This window comes from Cinclus cinclus, chromosome 13, assembly GCF_963662255.1.
Source record: "Cinclus cinclus chromosome 13, bCinCin1.1, whole genome shotgun sequence".
NCBI lineage: Eukaryota > Metazoa > Chordata > Aves > Passeriformes > Cinclidae > Cinclus > Cinclus cinclus.
Window position 1 is genome coordinate 985,683 of NC_085058.1, and position 18,983 is coordinate 1,004,665.

At 43.8% G+C, this 18,983-nt stretch overlaps 1 protein-coding gene across 9 annotated transcripts in view; it reads right to left on the reverse strand.

Annotated features, from left to right (window-relative positions):
• Positions 1–5,095: 5,095 nt before the first annotated feature.
• HERC1 (HECT and RLD domain containing E3 ubiquitin protein ligase family member 1) overlaps positions 5,096–18,983 on the reverse strand; it is an 83,498-nt gene continuing 69,610 nt past the window's right edge. For all 9 annotated transcript variants that reach the window (XM_062501620.1, XM_062501617.1, XM_062501619.1 and 6 more), the window contains 21 exons: positions 18,498–18,644; positions 17,884–17,985; positions 17,571–17,744; positions 16,993–17,286; positions 16,287–16,352; positions 16,045–16,170; positions 15,487–15,625; positions 14,858–15,039; positions 14,103–14,258; positions 13,464–13,586; positions 12,807–12,909; positions 11,958–12,127; positions 10,586–10,724; positions 10,128–10,297; positions 9,626–9,795; positions 9,294–9,459; positions 8,922–8,998; positions 8,256–8,508; positions 7,869–8,021; positions 6,659–6,964; positions 5,096–5,756 (listed from right to left, as the gene is read on the reverse strand). In XM_062501620.1, coding sequence (XP_062357604.1) covers positions 5,571–5,756; positions 6,659–6,964; positions 7,869–8,021; positions 8,256–8,508; positions 8,922–8,998; positions 9,294–9,459; positions 9,626–9,795; positions 10,128–10,297; positions 10,586–10,724; positions 11,958–12,127; positions 12,807–12,909; positions 13,464–13,586; positions 14,103–14,258; positions 14,858–15,039; positions 15,487–15,625; positions 16,045–16,170; positions 16,287–16,352; positions 16,993–17,286; positions 17,571–17,744; positions 17,884–17,985; positions 18,498–18,644 — 3,402 coding nt within the window. In that variant the 3' untranslated portion in view covers positions 5,096–5,570. The remainder of the gene's footprint in view (positions 5,757–6,658; positions 6,965–7,868; positions 8,022–8,255; positions 8,509–8,921; positions 8,999–9,293; positions 9,460–9,625; positions 9,796–10,127; positions 10,298–10,585; positions 10,725–11,957; positions 12,128–12,806; positions 12,910–13,463; positions 13,587–14,102; positions 14,259–14,857; positions 15,040–15,486; positions 15,626–16,044; positions 16,171–16,286; positions 16,353–16,992; positions 17,287–17,570; positions 17,745–17,883; positions 17,986–18,497; positions 18,645–18,983) is intronic.

The window sequence follows — 18,983 nt, forward strand, 5'->3', positions numbered from 1 at the left end:
GAAGCTTCCAATTGTGACTGGCCCAGAGGCACCATGTATTCTAGGCATAGACTTCCTCAGGAATGGCTATTCCAAAGACCCAAAGGGACTCAGGTGGGCTTTTGGAATAGCTGCTGTAGTGGCAGAAGGCATTAAGCAATTCAACACCTTGCTTGGACTGTCAGAGAGCCCATCTGTAGTGGGACTCCTGAAGGTGAAGGAGCAGCAAGTGCCAATTGCCACCTCGACAGTGCACCACCGGCAGTACAGGACAAATGGAGATGCCGTGATCCCCATCCACAAGATGATCCGTGAGCTGGAGGGCCAAGGGGTGGTCAGCAGAACCCACTCACCCTTCAACAGCCCCATCTGGCCTGTGCGCAAGTCTGACGGAGAATGGAGATTGACTGTGGACTATCGTGCATTGAATGAAGTGACTCCACCGCTGAGCGCTGCCGTGCCGGACATGCTGGAACTCCAGTACGAGCTGGAGTCCAAGGCAGCAAAGTGGTACGCCACCATTGACATTGCCAATGCATTTTTCTCCATTCCTCTGGCAGCAGAGTGCAGGCCTCAGTTTGCTTTCACCTGGAGGGGCGTGCAGTACACCTGGAACCGATTGCCCCAGGGGTGGAAACACAGCCCCACCATCTGCCATGGACTGATCCAGGCTGCACTGGAAAAGGGTGAAGCTCCAGAACACCTGCAATACATTGATGACATCATTGTGTGGGGGAACACGGCAATGGAAGTATTTGAGCAAGGAGAGAAGATCATCCAGATTCTGCTGGGAGCCGGTTTCGCCATCAAGAGGAGCAAAGTCAAAGGTCCTGCCCGAGAGATCCAGTTCCTGGGAGTAAAGTGGCAAGACGGGCGGCGCCAAATCCCCACTGAGGTCATCAATAAGATCACCGCGATGTCTCCACCAACCAACAAGAAGGAAACACAAGCTTTCCTAGGTGCCATAGGCTTTTGGAGAATGCACATTCCTGAGTACAGCCAGATCGTGAGCCCTCTCTACCTGGTCACCCGGAAGAAGAACGAATTCCACTGGGGCCCTGAGCAGCAGCAAGCCTTTGCCCAGATCAAGCAGGAGATCGCTCATGCTGTAGCCCTCGGCCCAGTCAGGATGGGACCAGAGGTGAAGAATGTGCTCTACTCTGCAGCCGGGAACAAGGGCTTGTCCTGGAGCCTTTGGCAGAAGGTACCTGGTGAGACCCGAGGCCGACCTCTGGGATTCTGGAGCCGAAGTTACAGAGGGTCTGAAGCCAACTACACCCCAGCAGAGAAGGAGATCTTGGCTGCTTATGAAGGAGTTCAAGCTGCCTCAGAAGTGATTGGCACAGAAGCACAGCTCCTCCTGGCACCCCGACTACCAGTGCTGGGGTGAATGTTTAAAGGGAAGGTCCCCTCTACCCACCACGCCACCGGTGCCACATGGAGCAAGTGGATTGCCCTCATCACACAGCGCGCCCGTATCGGAAACCCAAATCGCCCTGGGATTTTGGAAATAATTACAAACTGGCCAGAAGGTGAAAATTTTGGTCTTGCCGATGAAGAGGAGCAAGAACAAGTGACCCGGGCTGATGAAGCCCCGCCATACAACCAACTGCCAGCAGATGAAATTCGCTACGCTCTTTTCACTGACGGTTCCTGTTGTATTGTGGGGATGAACCGGAAGTGGAAAGCAGCCGTATGGAGCCCCACACGACAGGTTGCACAAGCTACTAAAGGAGAAGGTGGATCAAGTCAACTTGCTGAACTCAAAGCCATTCAGCTGACCCTGGACATTGCTGAAAGAGAGAAGTGGCCAAAGCTCTACCTTTACACTGATTCATGGATGGTAGCCAATGCTCTGTGGGGCTGGCTGGAAAGATGGAAAAAAGCTAACTGGAAACGTAGGGGAAAACCAATCTGGGCTGCTGCTGAGTGGAAAGACATTGCCAGTTGGGTAGAGAAGCTACCCGTAAAGGTCCATCATGTAGATGCCCATGTCCCCAAGAGTCGGGCTAATGAGGAGCACCAACACAATGAGCAAGTAGATCAGGCTGCAAGGATAGAGGTGTCACAGATAGACTTAGATTGGCAACACAAGGAAGAATTGTTCCTGGCTCGATGGGCCCACGATGCCTCAGGTCATCAAGGCAGAGATGCTACCTATAAGTGGGCACGAGACCGAGGGGTGGATCTCACCATGGACAGTATCTCCCAGGTTATCCATGACTGTGAGACGTGTGCTGCCATCAAGCAAGCCAAGCGAGTGAAGCCCCTCTGGTATGGGGGGCGGTGGTCCAAATATAAGTATGGGGAGGCCTGGCAGATTGACTACATCACACTGCCTCAGACACGCCAAGGCAAGCGCTACGTGCTGACCATGGTGGAAGCCACCACTGGATGGTTGGAGACCTACCCTGTGCCTCATGCCACTGCCCGCAACACCACCCTGGGCCTGGAAAAACAAGTCCTTTGGAGGCATGGTACCCCTGAGAGAATTGAGTCAGACAATGGGACTCATTTCAAGAACAGCCTCATAAGCACCTGGGCCAGAGAACATGGCATCGAGTGGGTGTACCACATTCCTTATCACGCACCAGCGGCTGGGAATGTGGAACGGTGCAATGGACTGCTTAAAACCACCTTGAAGGCACTGGGTGGGGGGACTTTCAAAAACTGGGAGATTAATCTACCAAAGGCCACATGGTTAGTGAACACCCGAGGTTCCACTAATCGAGCAGGCCCTGCCCAGTCTGAGCCCTTGAGAACACCAGATGGGGACAAGGTTCCAGTGGTGCATATGAGAGGTATTCTGGGAAAAACTGTTTGGGTGAACTCTGCTTCCAGCAAAGACAATCCAATTCGTGGGGTGGTTTTCGCTCAAGGGCCAGGTTGTACCTGGTGGGTGATGCAAAAGGATGGAAAGACCCGATGCATACCCCAAGGAGACCTTGTTTTAGGGTGAACTACCTACAATACTGTGCCTGTATCTGTAACTGTATGGATGTCTAGAATTTGAAGATTTTAATTTGATGTAGCATGATGGTAGGGGAAAATTCAGGGTGGATAATGTTGGGGGTTGGTTCTTTCCCTTTTCCTTCTGTGGAATTTTTCTCACTGTCATGCTAAGATACCTGTTGACTGGGCCCTGGTGACAAGGGGGAGGAGAGGGAAGAGGGAAGCCCTGCGAGATTCAAACAGCCAGAAGAGGAAGCGGAAGGCTCTGGTTCGCCCCATTTCCCCCGCGGAGTTCGGAGGAGAAGGACGATTGCTGCCTCTGTCCCATCCTTGCCATCCCAGCGCTGGGGACCATCCTCACTGCTGTGGGACCCTGCCCTGCTACCTTCTCACTGTAACCTGCCACCATCCAGCACTCTGCTGAGCACCAGGACCCACACCGTGAGCGGAGAGCTCTCTCTCCATCTCTCTCTCCCCTGGGACAGCGCTGCCATCACCCCCAGCCCTCCTGCAGCTCTGCGGGACCTGCCCGCCCCCAGCACCGGGAACTGCAGCTCAGGGAAAAGGTGCCTGTAGCCAGAAAGGACTGGGACTGAGTTACTGTTCTGTTTGTGGCTATTTCATAGCTGTTGTTGTTCTAGCTTGTCTTGTTAGATATACTAGTAAAGAACTGTTATTCCTATCCCCATATCTTTGCCTGAGAGCTCCCTTAATTTCAAAATCATAATAATCTGTAGGAAGGAAGGATCATTTCCTTAGCAAACACCTGTCTTTCAAACCAGGACAGCCAACTACACAGTCCATAAAGAACTGCCATTTTCAGGCACAGTTCTGTTACTTTCTGTGCTGATTAAAACAGGCTGACAAATCAGTGCCACTAAGTCAGACACATCCATGAGGTGTAGAAGGCCATAATACAGGATTGAACACTGCAGTTTCCCCATTTATTTAAATACTATATTTTTTACCTATTAAAGCTACGCATTTAGGCCAAGATGTGACTATACATCCTCACAAAACAGTGATGGGACACCAACATCTCAGTCCAGTTTGAAACCTAATACACAATGAGACAGGATATCAAGTCTGCATGATTTCAGAGCTCTGAGATGCAACTCCTGATCCCCCTCAAATGTTTCACACTGCAGTGTGGTCTTTGATCACAGCTATTGCCTTTTTCAAGAGCCAACAAATACTCCTAATCAAGAGAACTTCACCAGACAAAACCCAGATTTACAAATTTTTACAGCTCACCAAGCTCTCCTTCAATCCTCACCAATGTACAACAGACACGTGAGAGAAAACAACAGGATTTTCTACCCTATACTCCAGACTCAGATGGACCAGTCTTGCTCCAGGTGAGATGACACTAATGAACATTTTCACCAGCCTTCAGTCCCCACCGCCTCTTCCCAAGGAGCTTAGGGAGGAAGAGGCTGGAGGAAATGTGGGCAGAGCTGCCCTGACTCACCTGGGGACAGCCTCTCCCCTGTTCCTCCCCCAGGCACATCCTGCTCTGAGCACCAAGTAGTGTTTGGAGCTTGGCATCAGCCATGTCCTTCATGGAGACAATAGGCAATTCTCCCTTGTCCAGCACCTTGCTAAGGCACAGAGCAGAGATCTCCTTGTGCAGCACACTGCTGTCCTAACCGAACAGAAGCATCAATCACCGTGTAAGCCAAACCATGCTGATCTTAATAATTACAGCTGCAAAACAATGAGACCAAAGGCAGAACTAAAAATGTGAATAAAATCCACAGCCTCCAGTACTACCCTGTCCCTTCTATTTTAATTTTTGTGTACTCCAAGCAGGAAACAACTACATCAATGTGTCCATTAAAAATTATTATTATTTTGCCCAAAATCTGAATCAAGGTGGCAGCATGCTGTTACTGTTAACAACTGCTCTGGAGGAGCAAAATGTTTAAACAAAAAGCATGAAGTTGTACTGCAGCACGAGGAATGAGGAGCAGAACACCTGAGCAGCCAGGGCCTCAGGCCAGGAGCAGACAGAGCAGGGAGCTACACAGCACAGTCCAGCAGGGTAAACATTTTCAGATGCTTCATATGGCACACCCTGTCTCAACATAGTAACACTGTAATTTCTTGAGACAAAATATAAAAGTATGAAGCCTGAGTAAACCAACCACAGTTCACAAATGCATACAACCAAGTCTTGAATTTGCTTTATTTTTCTGTTCAGAAGGAACCCTGCACAGGCAACTCAAAACAAAATAAATATGTGAATATTCATGTAAAACTGTCCTGGCTAATGAACAATTATACACAATGTACACCTCTTCATGTTCACTGGGAGGGCTTACAAATGTACTATTCCCAACAAAAATGCACCAAAATGTCTCCATGCAAACTTATCAAAAGTGACCAAAAAAGGAGAAAAAACCTACCAATCATACAGTTTTTGTTATGTTTTTCGTTTTTTTCTTTTTTACAATCACAAAAAAATAAAAACATCTAATTTTTTGTTACATTTAGAATAACTAAAATGTGGCCACCGTCTATTAAGATCTGGTTTTATGCTCCTAAAACATCTATGGTTACTGTAAAATTATGTCAACGATGAACCGGACTTAGGGCACTATTTGTAGTAAAAGGAAGATGATTTTGTTCACAGAATGTTAATAATCTGTGTCTGAGCCCTCTGCATTGTCCACATTCCGGGAAAGCATGTAATTGTCCATGTCTATAGACCTGCAATTATTGATTGCATAGCGCAAACGCTCTGCCATGATTAGTTGACTGGAGTAAGGTGGGAGCCTCAGTTGAAAGAAACAAGTCTGTGAGGTAGGCAAGCTGTCGTAAGGCTGTGGAAATGGATAAAAGGTGGGACACTGGTAAGTTCTGAATGAAGTTAAAATTGCAACATATCCACATTTCATTGCTCCGTGCCTTTACCATTTTCATATTCTATCTCAAAATCCTTTTAAGAAGCAGACTGATTTCCTTTGTTTACAGCATTTGTTCCATCCTTAAGTATGTCCAAAACCACTGTAGTATTACTCTGTAGAACTGTGGAATTACTCTGCAAGTAATTCACCCCACCTCTGAATTCAGCCTTTTGAAAAGCTGATCACACTGCTGCTCAGCAGCCCACTGCAAGATACCAATGTTCAAATTACATACCACAGTGTGCCTTAGCACGAGGCAGTCTGAGAGACACCTAACCAAAGGTGACACACAAACTCCATTAGCTGAGATTTACTCAAGTTTTTGGTTCATGTTGTTCACAGAGAATGTGCTTTCACTGCACAAAACCCCAAGTAATTCCAAATGAATGCACCCTGTATGTAAAACAATACACCGTAAACTCACTGCAGTGGTTTTAAAACATTAAGAGCTCACTAGTGGTCATATGTTGCCACTTACACAAAATTAAAACTTAGAAAGAAAATTACTAAATGAAAAGAGATTGGAACAGTTACAGTAGACAAAGGTTTGTTTTTGTCTTCCTCTCCAATCACCAATTTCACCACTTAAATTAAGATGCAATTCACATAGTCTATGTCCTTCTACACAACCAAAATGCCTGAGTTTATTAACTCAGAGCACATCCCATCGCATCGCATCCCATCCCTTTTCTGTAAATTTACAATGATGGAAATTGTCTCCTAGTGCCAAAGCACTAGAGTATACTGGAGAAGAAATAATAATAATAATAATAATAATAATAATAATAATAATAATAATAATACCACCAGTATCTTACCCTATCAACCTTCATTATTTGGAATCGCTGAGAGATATCAGCTGTGTTGGCTGGCAGTCGAGATCTTCCTGACACAAACCTCATGAAAAGGACTCTCTCCTCATTTGAGAATTCTTCCAGGGTGTGCCAGAACCACTGCACCAGCTGATGCTGCTCATCAACTTCTCTGTATCGCACAACTTTTTTCAGAACCTCAACTGATATTTCTGGCATTCCACAGACCATCTGCTCCAACTGCTTAGCAGTCAGAAGGGACAGCAAAGGAACAGGAACAATCCAAGACATTCCTTCCCTGACAGCAGCCACCTATTGGCCAAAAACAGGAGAGAAGTTTGAAGTGCAGCTGTAAACTCTGCCACTTCCTGCACTATCCAAAGACAAAAGTGACTTCTCAGCTGAAAAATGGCATCAAGAGACAGAATTACCAATGTCTGCCAAACATAGATCCTGCAAGGGCTGTACTGTTTCTCAAAATCCTGGAGAATATTACAGATGTTTTTAATTGCAATTGCACGCTAAAGAACACGTTCTGGTCCAAAACAATTATTTAAAAAAATTACAAGTCTGCAGCACAAATAACAATGGCTAAACCAAGCAACTGTTAACAGGAAAAATACTTTATTCCAGCTCAGATGTACGGTGAGAATGCTGTAGTTGTTCTGCAAGACTTAGTATTTGGTATCTCTGATGAGGAAGCTGTTCTCTAATGCAGGTAATATCACACAGGCATCCTTACTTTATAAATAGAACACTGCTTTCACAAGGGTCCCTATACAAATAGTTAATGAGCGCTTTCCAAAACATCACGTGAAATATTTGCAGGATTTGTGTTATAACAAAAGAGAAACAGTTTCAAGTTAAACACATGTTTGTCAATAATATTTACTTTAGCCAGTCTCCGTGCTGTTCACAATTCCAGTTAGAGTACCCAGCATGTAAAATTGCAGGTTTTTTGTCTTAAGGGGGGCTACTGAAATGGAAGACCAGCTCTGATTTCTAACGCTCTTCTGCCATCTGAGCAATTACTGAGAAAAAAAACAAGACTAAATTTTAACAAAGGGCCAAAACAGTTTGTGGTGAATAAAAAAACACAGAGACCCATAAATATGCAGAAAGCCAATCTTTCCTTATCACTGACTAAACTGTAATGGAAATAGGCACAAATCACCCCGTTCCCGCTAACAAGGCTGGGTCACAATGAGGTTCTTACCTGCCGGTCCATTTCATGGAGTCTGTACTCAATTGCTCTCTCCACATACTCTTTCCTGTTTGAAAAGGTAAGTGGGATACTGTTCCCTCCAGGGATTATGGGAACCATTTTGCCATCAGCACTTTGGCCAACAAAAGAATCTAAAGGAATCATCTGTTATGCAAAACAGGAAAAGTAAGTCACTCCAGTGATCCAAGTACAGCGTTTTACTATATGTAGTTGTAGATGAGTTGCAGTAAGATCACAAACTATTCTAAATGCATACAAAGTGCTTGTTATCACAAGAATGGAGATTGAAATTACAGAAATAGTGACATGAAGATCAATCTGATAAAGTAAGTAACTGCTTTCAGAATAAATCTAAAAGTGCCAGCTTTCTTATCTTACCTCATGGAAATTCTCTTCGGTAATCCCACTGTCTTCAATGTGAAGAATGCTGTTGAGGGTCTGCACATAGAGCAGATCTACCTCCTCCAAATCCTCCAAGATGAGTGGGATACAACAAAGTTGCTTCCAGACCATTGGAGCCAAATGAAGATCTAATGGCTTTTTCGTACGAATAGCTACACCCATGAGAATGCCCAAGAACTTAAACTGCATCAGATGTTCATCTAAACATGCTGAAGGGTTAAAGAGAAACCTGAAAGGACAAAGGAGTGAAAAGACCATTATTTCTATGCTACTTCATTAAAAGCAAATGGGAAACACTTCTGAGCACAGCACAGTAACTGCCAGCACACTTATCAGCAACAGCTGTCCAAATAAGATCATTGTTCTCTTTAGCTGTTAAAACCGTGGAAGCTGAGGGAGGCAGAACTTCTGAGCACAAAGCCTGGCATCTTAATGTTACTCTGAATTCTGCCATCAGCAACCCAACATGCCCCTGTTAAAGCCATGCCCTGCCTCCACAACAAAGTAACCACCTACCCTGAAGGAAAAAATGTACTAGAGGCAGCCATGAAGTCTCATCATTCGGTATTAAAACAGTCAATAGAAGATTTGGATTTTCACCCACTACTGTCTGCAATAAAAGCAAGTTCCTGGACAACTTACCTATCCCTATTGTAGCCTACTTCAGCTGTAGCATTTGGGGAAGGAATAAGCAGGTCTACTATTCCAGTTTCCAGTTCCTTAAAATTCAACAACAAAACAGCCTTCTTAGAAAGAGGGAAAGCAAACTTATGGCAGAACTATTAAGATATTACAGCATTACAAAACAGAGTATTTCACTACAGTGATGATTACTCCTTACAAATTAAGATAAAACACTGAGAGAAAGCAAATAAGGCAGGATGATTTTAAGTAGAAAAGAAATGTTTATTTCAGGACCTGCCTTTATGTCAATAAAGCCACAATGTGTTTTTTTCCTGCGACTGTACGGTGGTACATTCCTATAACATGTTTCCAAAATATTCACAGACCTACCTGACACATTTCTGTAATGGTGTCATCAAACACTCCACCGGCATCATCAGCTCCTTCTCCAACCAGCTTCACTTTCCAGGCACGGGAGGGTAAGCGAAGGTCTGATGCATTCAGCTTCACCACTTGCCTTGCAATCTGGACAAAAATGGGCTTGCACTTCCGACCCCTTTGGTGAAAGAGACACAGCCACAAATGTAACTCACACAGAGAGGCTCAGAGCCACTCGGTCACCGAAGCTGCCCAGAGAGAGCTCAGAATGCCCAGCAGAAGGCAATGTATGGATGTCAGCATGCACACAAGGTATAACCCAGGCCTGTGAGAGCAGCACTGACCTGGTGGAGATCCTTTTCACAGTGATCTGGGGCCCGTAGTTCTTGCCCTGCACCATGGTTTTGCCGATGGAGCGCACCATGGGCAGGGTGTACACCCGTGGAGCCAGCAGGGGCCTCAGCTGGCCCTGCACAATCCCCCACATGCCAGCATTGTAATGAGATGTGCTGTTCTGCAATAGAGCAAGAGGGAGAATCAATGTATCAATAAAGGATATAATTCAATTCTTTACAGAATAAAAACCTGTCACTTCAGTGTTCCAGGAAACAGGTCAGCACTTACTGGTTTCAGTTCTGAGGCTAGTAAGCTTTTGGAAACCAGAACATCAGCTTGCCAGTGACAGCGTAAGTGAAAATGTAAAGCAATACCTTCACAAAGTTGGCTTTATTCTGGAATTATTTTTAATTTTTTTTAACCAAAAAATTAGTAAGGTCCATCTAGATCTCGTCAGAAACTCTCTAGCAGAACAACACAGCCAAGTCAGTTTTTCAAATGGAATTTTACCTGGTTATTGGGACTGAGGTTGAGTAATCGCCATGAAGAGTACATGAGGTCAGAGAAATGATACAGCAGCCTCAGCCTGGCTCTAACGGTATGAATGCTCACTTCTTTCAGTGCCCCATACTGGGGTGGAATGGCATCAGGTAAACCAAGCTGCAAAGGCACTGAAACACCTGCCACAGAAACAGAAACCAAGCACTGTTTGAGAAAGGACAGCTGTATTGCTTTGGCTGCGATGAAACTGATTTTCCTTGCAGTAGCTTCAACGGTGCTTTGCTGCCTACTGGATTTGAACCACAACAGAAGCCAAACTGAGAGCAAGATAATTTTGATATCAAACAAAATAAGGTACGGACATAAAACTAAACCAATTTTGTCCCAAACATTCAGAAATTCTTGCGGTACTGGCAGCCCAGGAGACCCCAGGATGGAAGAAAAAGGCAGAAAAGCTCAGTGCTCACCTGGAGCCCGAGGGGGCACGGGCGGGGCTGTCCAGGCTGCGCTGTGACAGCGCCCGGCTGAGATCTGCCGCACGTTCTTGCCCTGCAGCACTGTCACCAGCGTGGGCTCCCGCACATGGTTCGTGTGGCCCAGCCCCAGCTGCCAAGAGCCAACAATCAACAAATAATAAGACTGCTACAACTCTCCAAGCAACAATTCAGAGCAGATGGGGAAAAAAACCTATTTGTTTACAGCATATATTAAAAAAAAATAAATTGCCATATATATATATTTTAACCTTTCATTTTTGACAAAATACTGCACCTGCACCCAACAGGAGTAAGATATCTAGGTGTCAAGAGAGCCCTGAAAACAGCTGGAGACTTCTTGAAAAATCTTTCCCAGACTGAGTATCTGATCCATGCTGCTAAGTCCTGTATGCAGTCTCTCAAAAATGGACAACAAAGCTCCTGCATCTCCTCTGTGCTATTTATACAGCATTTTTGCTCTACAATGTAAATCCTGGTTTATAAAAACAGTCTGCGCAAAGAGGACGTTCACTGAAGCTGCTGTGGCTTTTCACTGAGTTTTATATCCTAACTTCATATTGTGTGAGTTAAAAATTTTTTATCACCAAAGCGTCTTTTTCCCCACTTCGTATAAAACCAGTATTTCGAACAAGGAAAATCATATAAAACAGCAATGAATTTCTCCACATTTTAACACTGTTTTTTCTCTTCCAAAAATATGAAGTACCATCCTAAAAAAAGCCAAATAAAAACAATTTAAAAAAAAACACCTCGAAGACGTTCCTCAAAAATTATTCCAAAAACCTTGCTCAACCAGCCTTCTCAAAAAACTCAATCCTAGAACAGCACAGAATGAAGTTTGCCCAAACTTCCTAAAACACCAGTAGCTAATACATCGAGAGGTTCTTTCTTAAATTTGCAGCCTGCAGTTGAAGAATTTGAGTAATATATGTGGTGAAGGAGGAGAATTTCTCATTTACTAAATTTTTTTCAGATTTAAAAAAAAACCCACTCCTTTAAAAAGGTTCATTTATATTTCCATTATGAGAAGCATCTAAAGAGTTCAAAACTCTGACTGACACCAACCATTAATTTTACTTCTTTGAAAAGACTGATGACAGCTTAAGAATTAGGAGAAAATCCGCATTTTTTTCAAAAAGCTTGGACTATAGTAATTTGGGTAGCATGTCTTCAGTGTTTTCCCACACTGCTACCACGGAAGAGCAGAGAGAGCAAACAAGAAAATATTGGAAATTGCCTAAAACATGATCATGGGGGGGGCGGGGGGGGAATGGAAGGAGGAAGGGAGGGAAGAAGATCAAAGCTGTCTCCTCCCCAAAGGGCAGAGCAGAGAAGTGCATACCTGGCCTTCAGAGTTGCTGCCCCAGGCGTAGACATCCCCCGTGGAGGACAGGGCCAGCGTGTGCTCAGCGCCCACGGCGATGTCCTCGATGAACACCCCGGCCAGCAGAGGCACCTGCTGCGGCCGGTTGTGGTTCCGGGCGCGGCCCTCGGGCAGCCCGATTAGCCGATCTGCAAGGGCAAGCACAGGCTGCAGGGGCACCAGGACCGGCAGATTGCAGTGCAGGGACACAAAGCAGGTCTGTGCTGTAGTCCTGGGGCTGCGACAGGACAGGACCCTGAAGGCACAAAGGGCTGGGTGCTCCCTGCAAGCCTGTGCTGCCTACAGCGCTCATTACCCCGCTAAAGCTGTCGTGTCCATGCTCTGTCTGAAACAAGGCCAAAGTCTACCAAACCGAGGCCTCTAGATTTAAACGCATGGCTTTATAGCAAACATGAATTAGCTGACTTTAGATTTTTCCCCATTCAGTTGAAATCCTCCTGCCCAGATTGTTGAAGGTGTGCAAGTATGTAATTAGACAATGTAAACTTTGAAGTAACCTAATGGTTTTGGATGTGTGAAATTCAATGAAGTTTTAGGAAAATGCTCTTCAAAAAGTAAATTTGGGAGTTTTTCCGAAATTTGGAGCTTCCCAAATGAAAGGTTATTCCGAGATCAAACTAGACAGAGCTACAAATCTGGATTTCAGGCATATGTTAAAATTGCTTTGTTCAAGCTTTGAAGTTTAGATTAGGGCAGCGTGTTTCTAAGAAGTAGCATTATGCCAGCCTTAGAAATATATCTTAATGTTCTTCATTTTCACCTGGACAAGCCTATACATGGAAATGTCCAAAGAGCAGTTTGTCTTACCTTGGCCAAAAGTATACACATGACCATCTTTTGTCAATGCAACAGAGAATTGAGTTCCACAGGCAACTTTTTTTATTCCAATTCCACAAAGAATATCCACTTTCTATGGGGTAAAGTGAAAGGAAAAAAAGTGAAAGGTATAGTATTACAGGGATATGAACAGAAAGCAAACACAAATTTAATCTGTAACTCCTGCTTCCAAGAAAAAAATTTTTTATTCTCACTATGCAGCACACACATTGTAGGATTACTTCAATTAATACAGGAAACACAAATGCTATTTTTTTTCCCCAATGGAATGAACACCTTATTCTATGTATGATGACTCTTTTTTTTCAGGGAGTAAGGGGGAGTGACATGGGAAGAAGTAGCTGGGTGTATAAACAACCTTCTCCCCACTTTCCAAAATCTCTCTCCTCTAAGATAAGCCTCAGATTTTCACTGTTTGTACTTCTACTGGGACACAGCCACTATGATGTGCACGAAATTCTTGAGAGCAGCAGGCTCAGCATAACGTGCCATCAGAATTATTTGTGCCAGACTGTGTAAAGAGCAACATGGAATTAATAATGTCTGGAAATCACACTCCTAATACTGTGCAACATCTTTAAAAGCACTGAAAGTTTAAGCAAATAATAATTTCCCCTGGAATCTCACCTGTGGTGAGGACTTTGCAGTGGAGTTTCCCAAACCAAGTTTACCATAATCTCCATCTCCAAAAGCCCAAACCATTGAGCCATCTGTTGACACAGCCACAGTGTGATTGAGGCCACAGGCCACCTGGGTGAGAGAAATAATGTTACTACCACTGCCTTTGCTGACTTACTAACTCAAACATACCAACTACCTTGAAGAAGAAAAACTGTGTTTTAAAAATGAACTATCCCTGTAAAATCACTGAAACTTCCACTGCTTATTAGAGTGTCTTAAAGACACTAAGGGCTGCAAAAATACAGCAATATGTTTTCAACACTTGCATTCTCTCAGCTCACAGAACCAAAGGATAAATTATCCTTTGGCACACGTGCTCCCTTCTTAAAAAGACAGAAAAACTCATTAATTCATGCTTAAAAATGCCTACATCTTGAAATGTTAGAATGTTAAAAACTTAGGCAGTTTTGTACAAAGAGGATCAAAAGAGTCAGAAAAATAATTATTTTAAAAATCATGCACAGTCAACTTCTGCCATCATAATCAAAATAAAAGCCAAGGTTAAAAACCACAACTGAACACTTAAATATGGTAAAAACACAAGCTTTAAATTAAGATACATTGCTAATTTTAGATAAACCATGCCTGGCCAATCTGGTAACCTTCCAGCGCTGTCACTCTTTCTGGAAGTTTCTTATTGGAAGTATTTCCAAGCCCCAATCGACCATAATCACCATTTCCAAATGTAAAAAGCTTGCCATCTGCTGTCACCACAGCTGAGTGTTTGAAGCCACATGACATCTGGAAGTAAAATAAGTGTTAATTTTTACACACATTTTAGATTTGGATCAAAGTTTATATTGACTATTACACGTACATATGTAGCCCCTTCCTTGACCCTAAACCGTATTCCTTTTTAAAGTGCTAAAGTACAGACATTTTAGTATTAATGATTCCTCCAGAAACTCATCTCTTACCTCTTTTCAACAGTAATGTTATGGAGGGGGACTGGAGGATATCTGTATGAAGAATTTTGTGTGTGATTATTTAATTTTTTAATGAATAAACCTCCAGAAAAAGCAAATACAGTTTTCTGCATCATTAGTACTTAGGAGGAGGTCTTGGTGGCCAGTTATGGTCCTGACAAGGACAAAGGGGAACTTATAAATCATGTCTGTACTTTGATCATCTTTAAATCTCCCCCTTTCCTCTATGCTTTATTTTCAGTCCTCTGTAGCTCCAGCTGTGGATGTGTATCTGTGTAGTACTGACATCCTCCCACTGGAGATGACCACCCTGGTTCATAAAGCCCAGAGCAGCAGCAATTGCTGTTTCCATGCAACTGTACAGCACAGGGCTGCCAGGCCTGCAGCTGGAAGGAGACAGGAATAGTCTGAGACCTGCACGACTTCCTCTCCCTGCAGAGCCTCGATCTGCCGGGGCCGACGCTGCCGGTCGCTGTTCCCGTGGCCCAGCTTGCCATAGTCTCCATCTCCCCAGCTGAACACTTCCCCGCTTTCTGTCAAAGCCATGGAGTGTCCGTCGGACCCACACGAGGTCACCAACTGAGTCACTACAAAGCCTGCCAAAAGTCAAGAGAGAAAACAAAGCTCAGCATCACTTAGAATAGACTCTTAAACATATTTATCCATAGGTGCCTTGTGGCAGCCAATTAGGTCTGGGAAAAGGAACAAACCACAGTAAGGCCTCTTTTTACAGCAATCAATTTACTTTTACTTTGTTTTCTTATGGAGAACTTGGGCTTCTATCCTGCCATTAGCTTTGAAATTAAATGTTCCTAATCTGAGCCGTTCTCCCTGAAGCCTTCTAAAAGGAATTTTAACACACTGCTATTTAAATCTTAAGGAAATATGAAGATCTTGTTTAGCTGTTCACATTTTTAATTAAAAACTACAATATTTTAATGAGTAAATCTGCAACAAGAGCATCAGTAGAAACAATTATATTAACTACTAAACTGCTTATTAGTGCTTCATCACTGGATTCCTCTCAAACCCAGCAGTTTTACCTTGCAGTGCTGAAATGACAGTTAAGACATGAAGATCATCAGAATTCCCTTGTCCCAGGCGCCCATAGCTCCCTTCACCACAAGCCAAAACTGTGCCATTGGCTTGGATGACAAAAGTACAATTCTGGCCACAAACCACCTAAGTCAGAAAAACATGAAGGAATGTTAATAAGTTGTAAGCTAAATGCAGCACTGCTGCAATACTTGCATTACAGTGCATCATCTCCTTTTAATTTGTTTTCTTTGCATTTATAGGAAGACAATATTCTACCAAGTCAATGTTATTTCAGGAAGCAAAACTGCCACATATATTATGTTAAAGTTGTGTATGTATTTTCAAATCATGCTCATATAAAATAATTCTTTGTTGTCAGATTTCAGTGGCTTCTGGGTTTGAATTTGTCAAGTAATTTAAGATTTCCTTTCTAGTGAAACACACATTTTGAGGTAAGAGTAAATTCAACCAACAAGTTGAAAAGACATTAGAGAGGGATTTTGACAAGCTGTACAAACAATAGATGGCAAATGATGAAATTATGACTGGCTCTAAGTGATCACCTGCTGGGCCTGGGAGAATGAGGGTGCTGCCACAGGGATCATGACATTCCTGCCAGCCTCTGCCAGCTGCCCGTGCCGCCCTGCTCCCCATAGGTACACCTCGCATTTGCCTCCCAAGTGCCAGTCCTAGGGAAGAGCATGAAACTTTACAAAAAGAGCACTTTCAACAGCTTGCTGTATTTCAAAAGAATAAAAACCCCTCCAAAACACCCCGAACCCTTCAAACTGTCAATTTTACTGACCTCTGGCCTTGATGTTGCCCAAGACATGATCTGCTCATCCATGCTATTGATCCACTTGCTGTTATCCTACACAGCAAAAGCCACATTTACCACATTCAGCTCAAGAGATGCACATTATTTTTCTGTTATACATGTTTTCCTAAGAACAATATTTTAACTATTCTAAACAATTTAGCAATAAGAGCAAATGTGTGCAGAGTAGCAATGACACTGTTATCCACAACCCGAGATCCAAATCAATGAAAGAAAAACTAAATTCATGATGAAGTCATCTTTTTCTACTTACTGGTGCATAGGGCTTTTTGAAGTTTCAATCGCAAACACTGGCTTGAAAGGCTAGAAGCTTGCTTATTAAAAATTCCTAATCAAAAAATTTGTATTTTGGATTGGCACTAACAAAATAATTTGATGTGGGAATGTGACAAAATGCTACTCTTAAAACAGCACCACAAAAGCTCTACCTGTCTTCCTATCACATATGAGAATTACTCATAGCCACAGTTTTGGGTTGTTTTGTATTTTAATATGCAACTGACTTGCACTCATTACACGCACACGCACAGATCAATCTTGACAGAATATTCTGGCCAGTTAATTTAAAAATAAACTAACACTTACTGCTGGTGCTTATGTTAATAAATAGAAATGTTTACAGTTCAAAGATGTTCACTGCATCATACCACGTGCACAGCATATCAACTTTTACCATCAGAAGTGTAAGCTCATCCTCTGGAACAGGCTCCAGGTCTGGGACAGTGAAGGAGTCCGGGAACTGAGCTCCCTTTGCCAGGGCTTCAGCAGCTTTGATGGTAGTGGAGAAGCACTCGAGCCAGGCCCATTCCATGGGGTTCCAGGCAGAGGGGTCAGGGAGGCAGCTCTGGTGGTGAGGGGGCACGGGGGGGTTGCAGAGGAGCTGGTCCAGGTGGAGGCCCACGGCCAGGGATGCCAAGCACTGCATGTAGGGGCTGTGAACCAGCTGGTCCCCACACACCACGTGGGGCTACAGGGCAGCAGGGAGAGAAAGGCAACACCCAGTTAGAAACTCACATCAAGCACTTCAAAATACAAGTCCTTAAAAGCTAATACGTTCTTCCATGCTTAATCAAAGTTTTCCTAATATTTTTAAGTATTTCCAAATTAGGAGATTACCAGCTTTCAGAATAGTGAAAGATATTTCAGGTAGAATGGAGGGAAGCCTTCTGGGCCCTGTGGTGAAAGCCTGCAAGCAGCTGAGCTGTACAGAATGAGCCCATGCCAGCCAGGAGACTGAAGGTGTGCTGATACCTTCTCGTAGGCGTACTGCTCCTGCAGCATGATGGGCAGGCGCTCCAGGAACGCGCGCATGCATGGGGCCATGTTCAGCCCCAGCACTCCCTGCTGCCTCAGCGCTGTCCTGCACGTGGCCAGCACGTGGTTGGAAGAGATCCACTCCGAAGTACAGTTCACCACCAGCACGTCCTGTGCAACAGCAGCCACATGACACATTAGAAACTCAAAATTCACAAAGCAGGATTATTCAGCTCCACTGATTTATCACCAACCATCCCGGTTTCCATAGGGGCCAGAAAACACACAGGTCCAAACATTTCTGTCTCACCTTTGATCTGTTAGAGCAGGCAGCTACTCCAACCTCAGGGATCCACACTGCAGTCTGGATAGCTCCAGACCCTATCACAACACTCTGCAACACTGAGCCATCCTAGGGAGAGAAGGGCTTGGAGTCAGGTGCAGACACAGCTACAGTTCTGTTCAAGTGCATACACATTCCTAAGGGATGATACTCTCCCAAGCTTTCAGTAACTACTGAAAAACTGAACTGCTTAACCTAAAAGCAGAATCTTTTATCATATTAAGGAGATAATATAACTAACTATTTAGAAGTGTTTAATAATCCACATTACCTGGCTCTTTAAAGGGTCCTCAACATAAAAGAATACTGTTCTTAACTACAAAGGAAGTGGCTGCTTCTGCAAAGCCTAACTACTAACATGGCTAAACCTATAGAGTCAATCAATACTCAACCATAAAGCATTTCAATGCTAAGTACTATTTCAATTTCTACTTTTTATTATTTATGAAGTTATAACATCATTTTTCACCATGCTTTCTCTAAAGTATCTAACACGTGATGGGGTGGAGGCTGGTCTGATACCCTGACCATTTCAGATACTCTTACCAAGGAGAATCAAGGCACACCAAAGATGATCTTACCCGTAAAGACCAGATGTTCATGAGGCCCCCGAGGCCCCCAGACACCAGTGCCAGCCCATCAGGACTGAAGGCAACAGTGCGGACAGGCGTGATGTGTCCTCTCAGCTGGAACACACACTTCACCTCCAGAGCTGTCCTGTAGCCATCCTGCAACCAATTGCACACTCAGGGAACACTGCACTACCTCCAGGAAATGGAGCAGCATGACAGAATGCATGGTCTGTATTCTGCAATAAATACTGAGCATCCACACATATGGCCACTAAAGTGCCACTAAATCGTGTAAAAACCCCCAGGACCATGACAATATTTTATAGATATCTTGATTACATTATCAGCTTTCCTCCCCATACAAAATGCCATCAATATCAAAGATTGCAATACAATTTACATAGATGAAAATAATCTTCACTCTTTATCTACAAAAAACTTTGAACTCTCACTAAATTTTAGTACAAACTGATCAACTTTTAAAGGAAAGAAAAG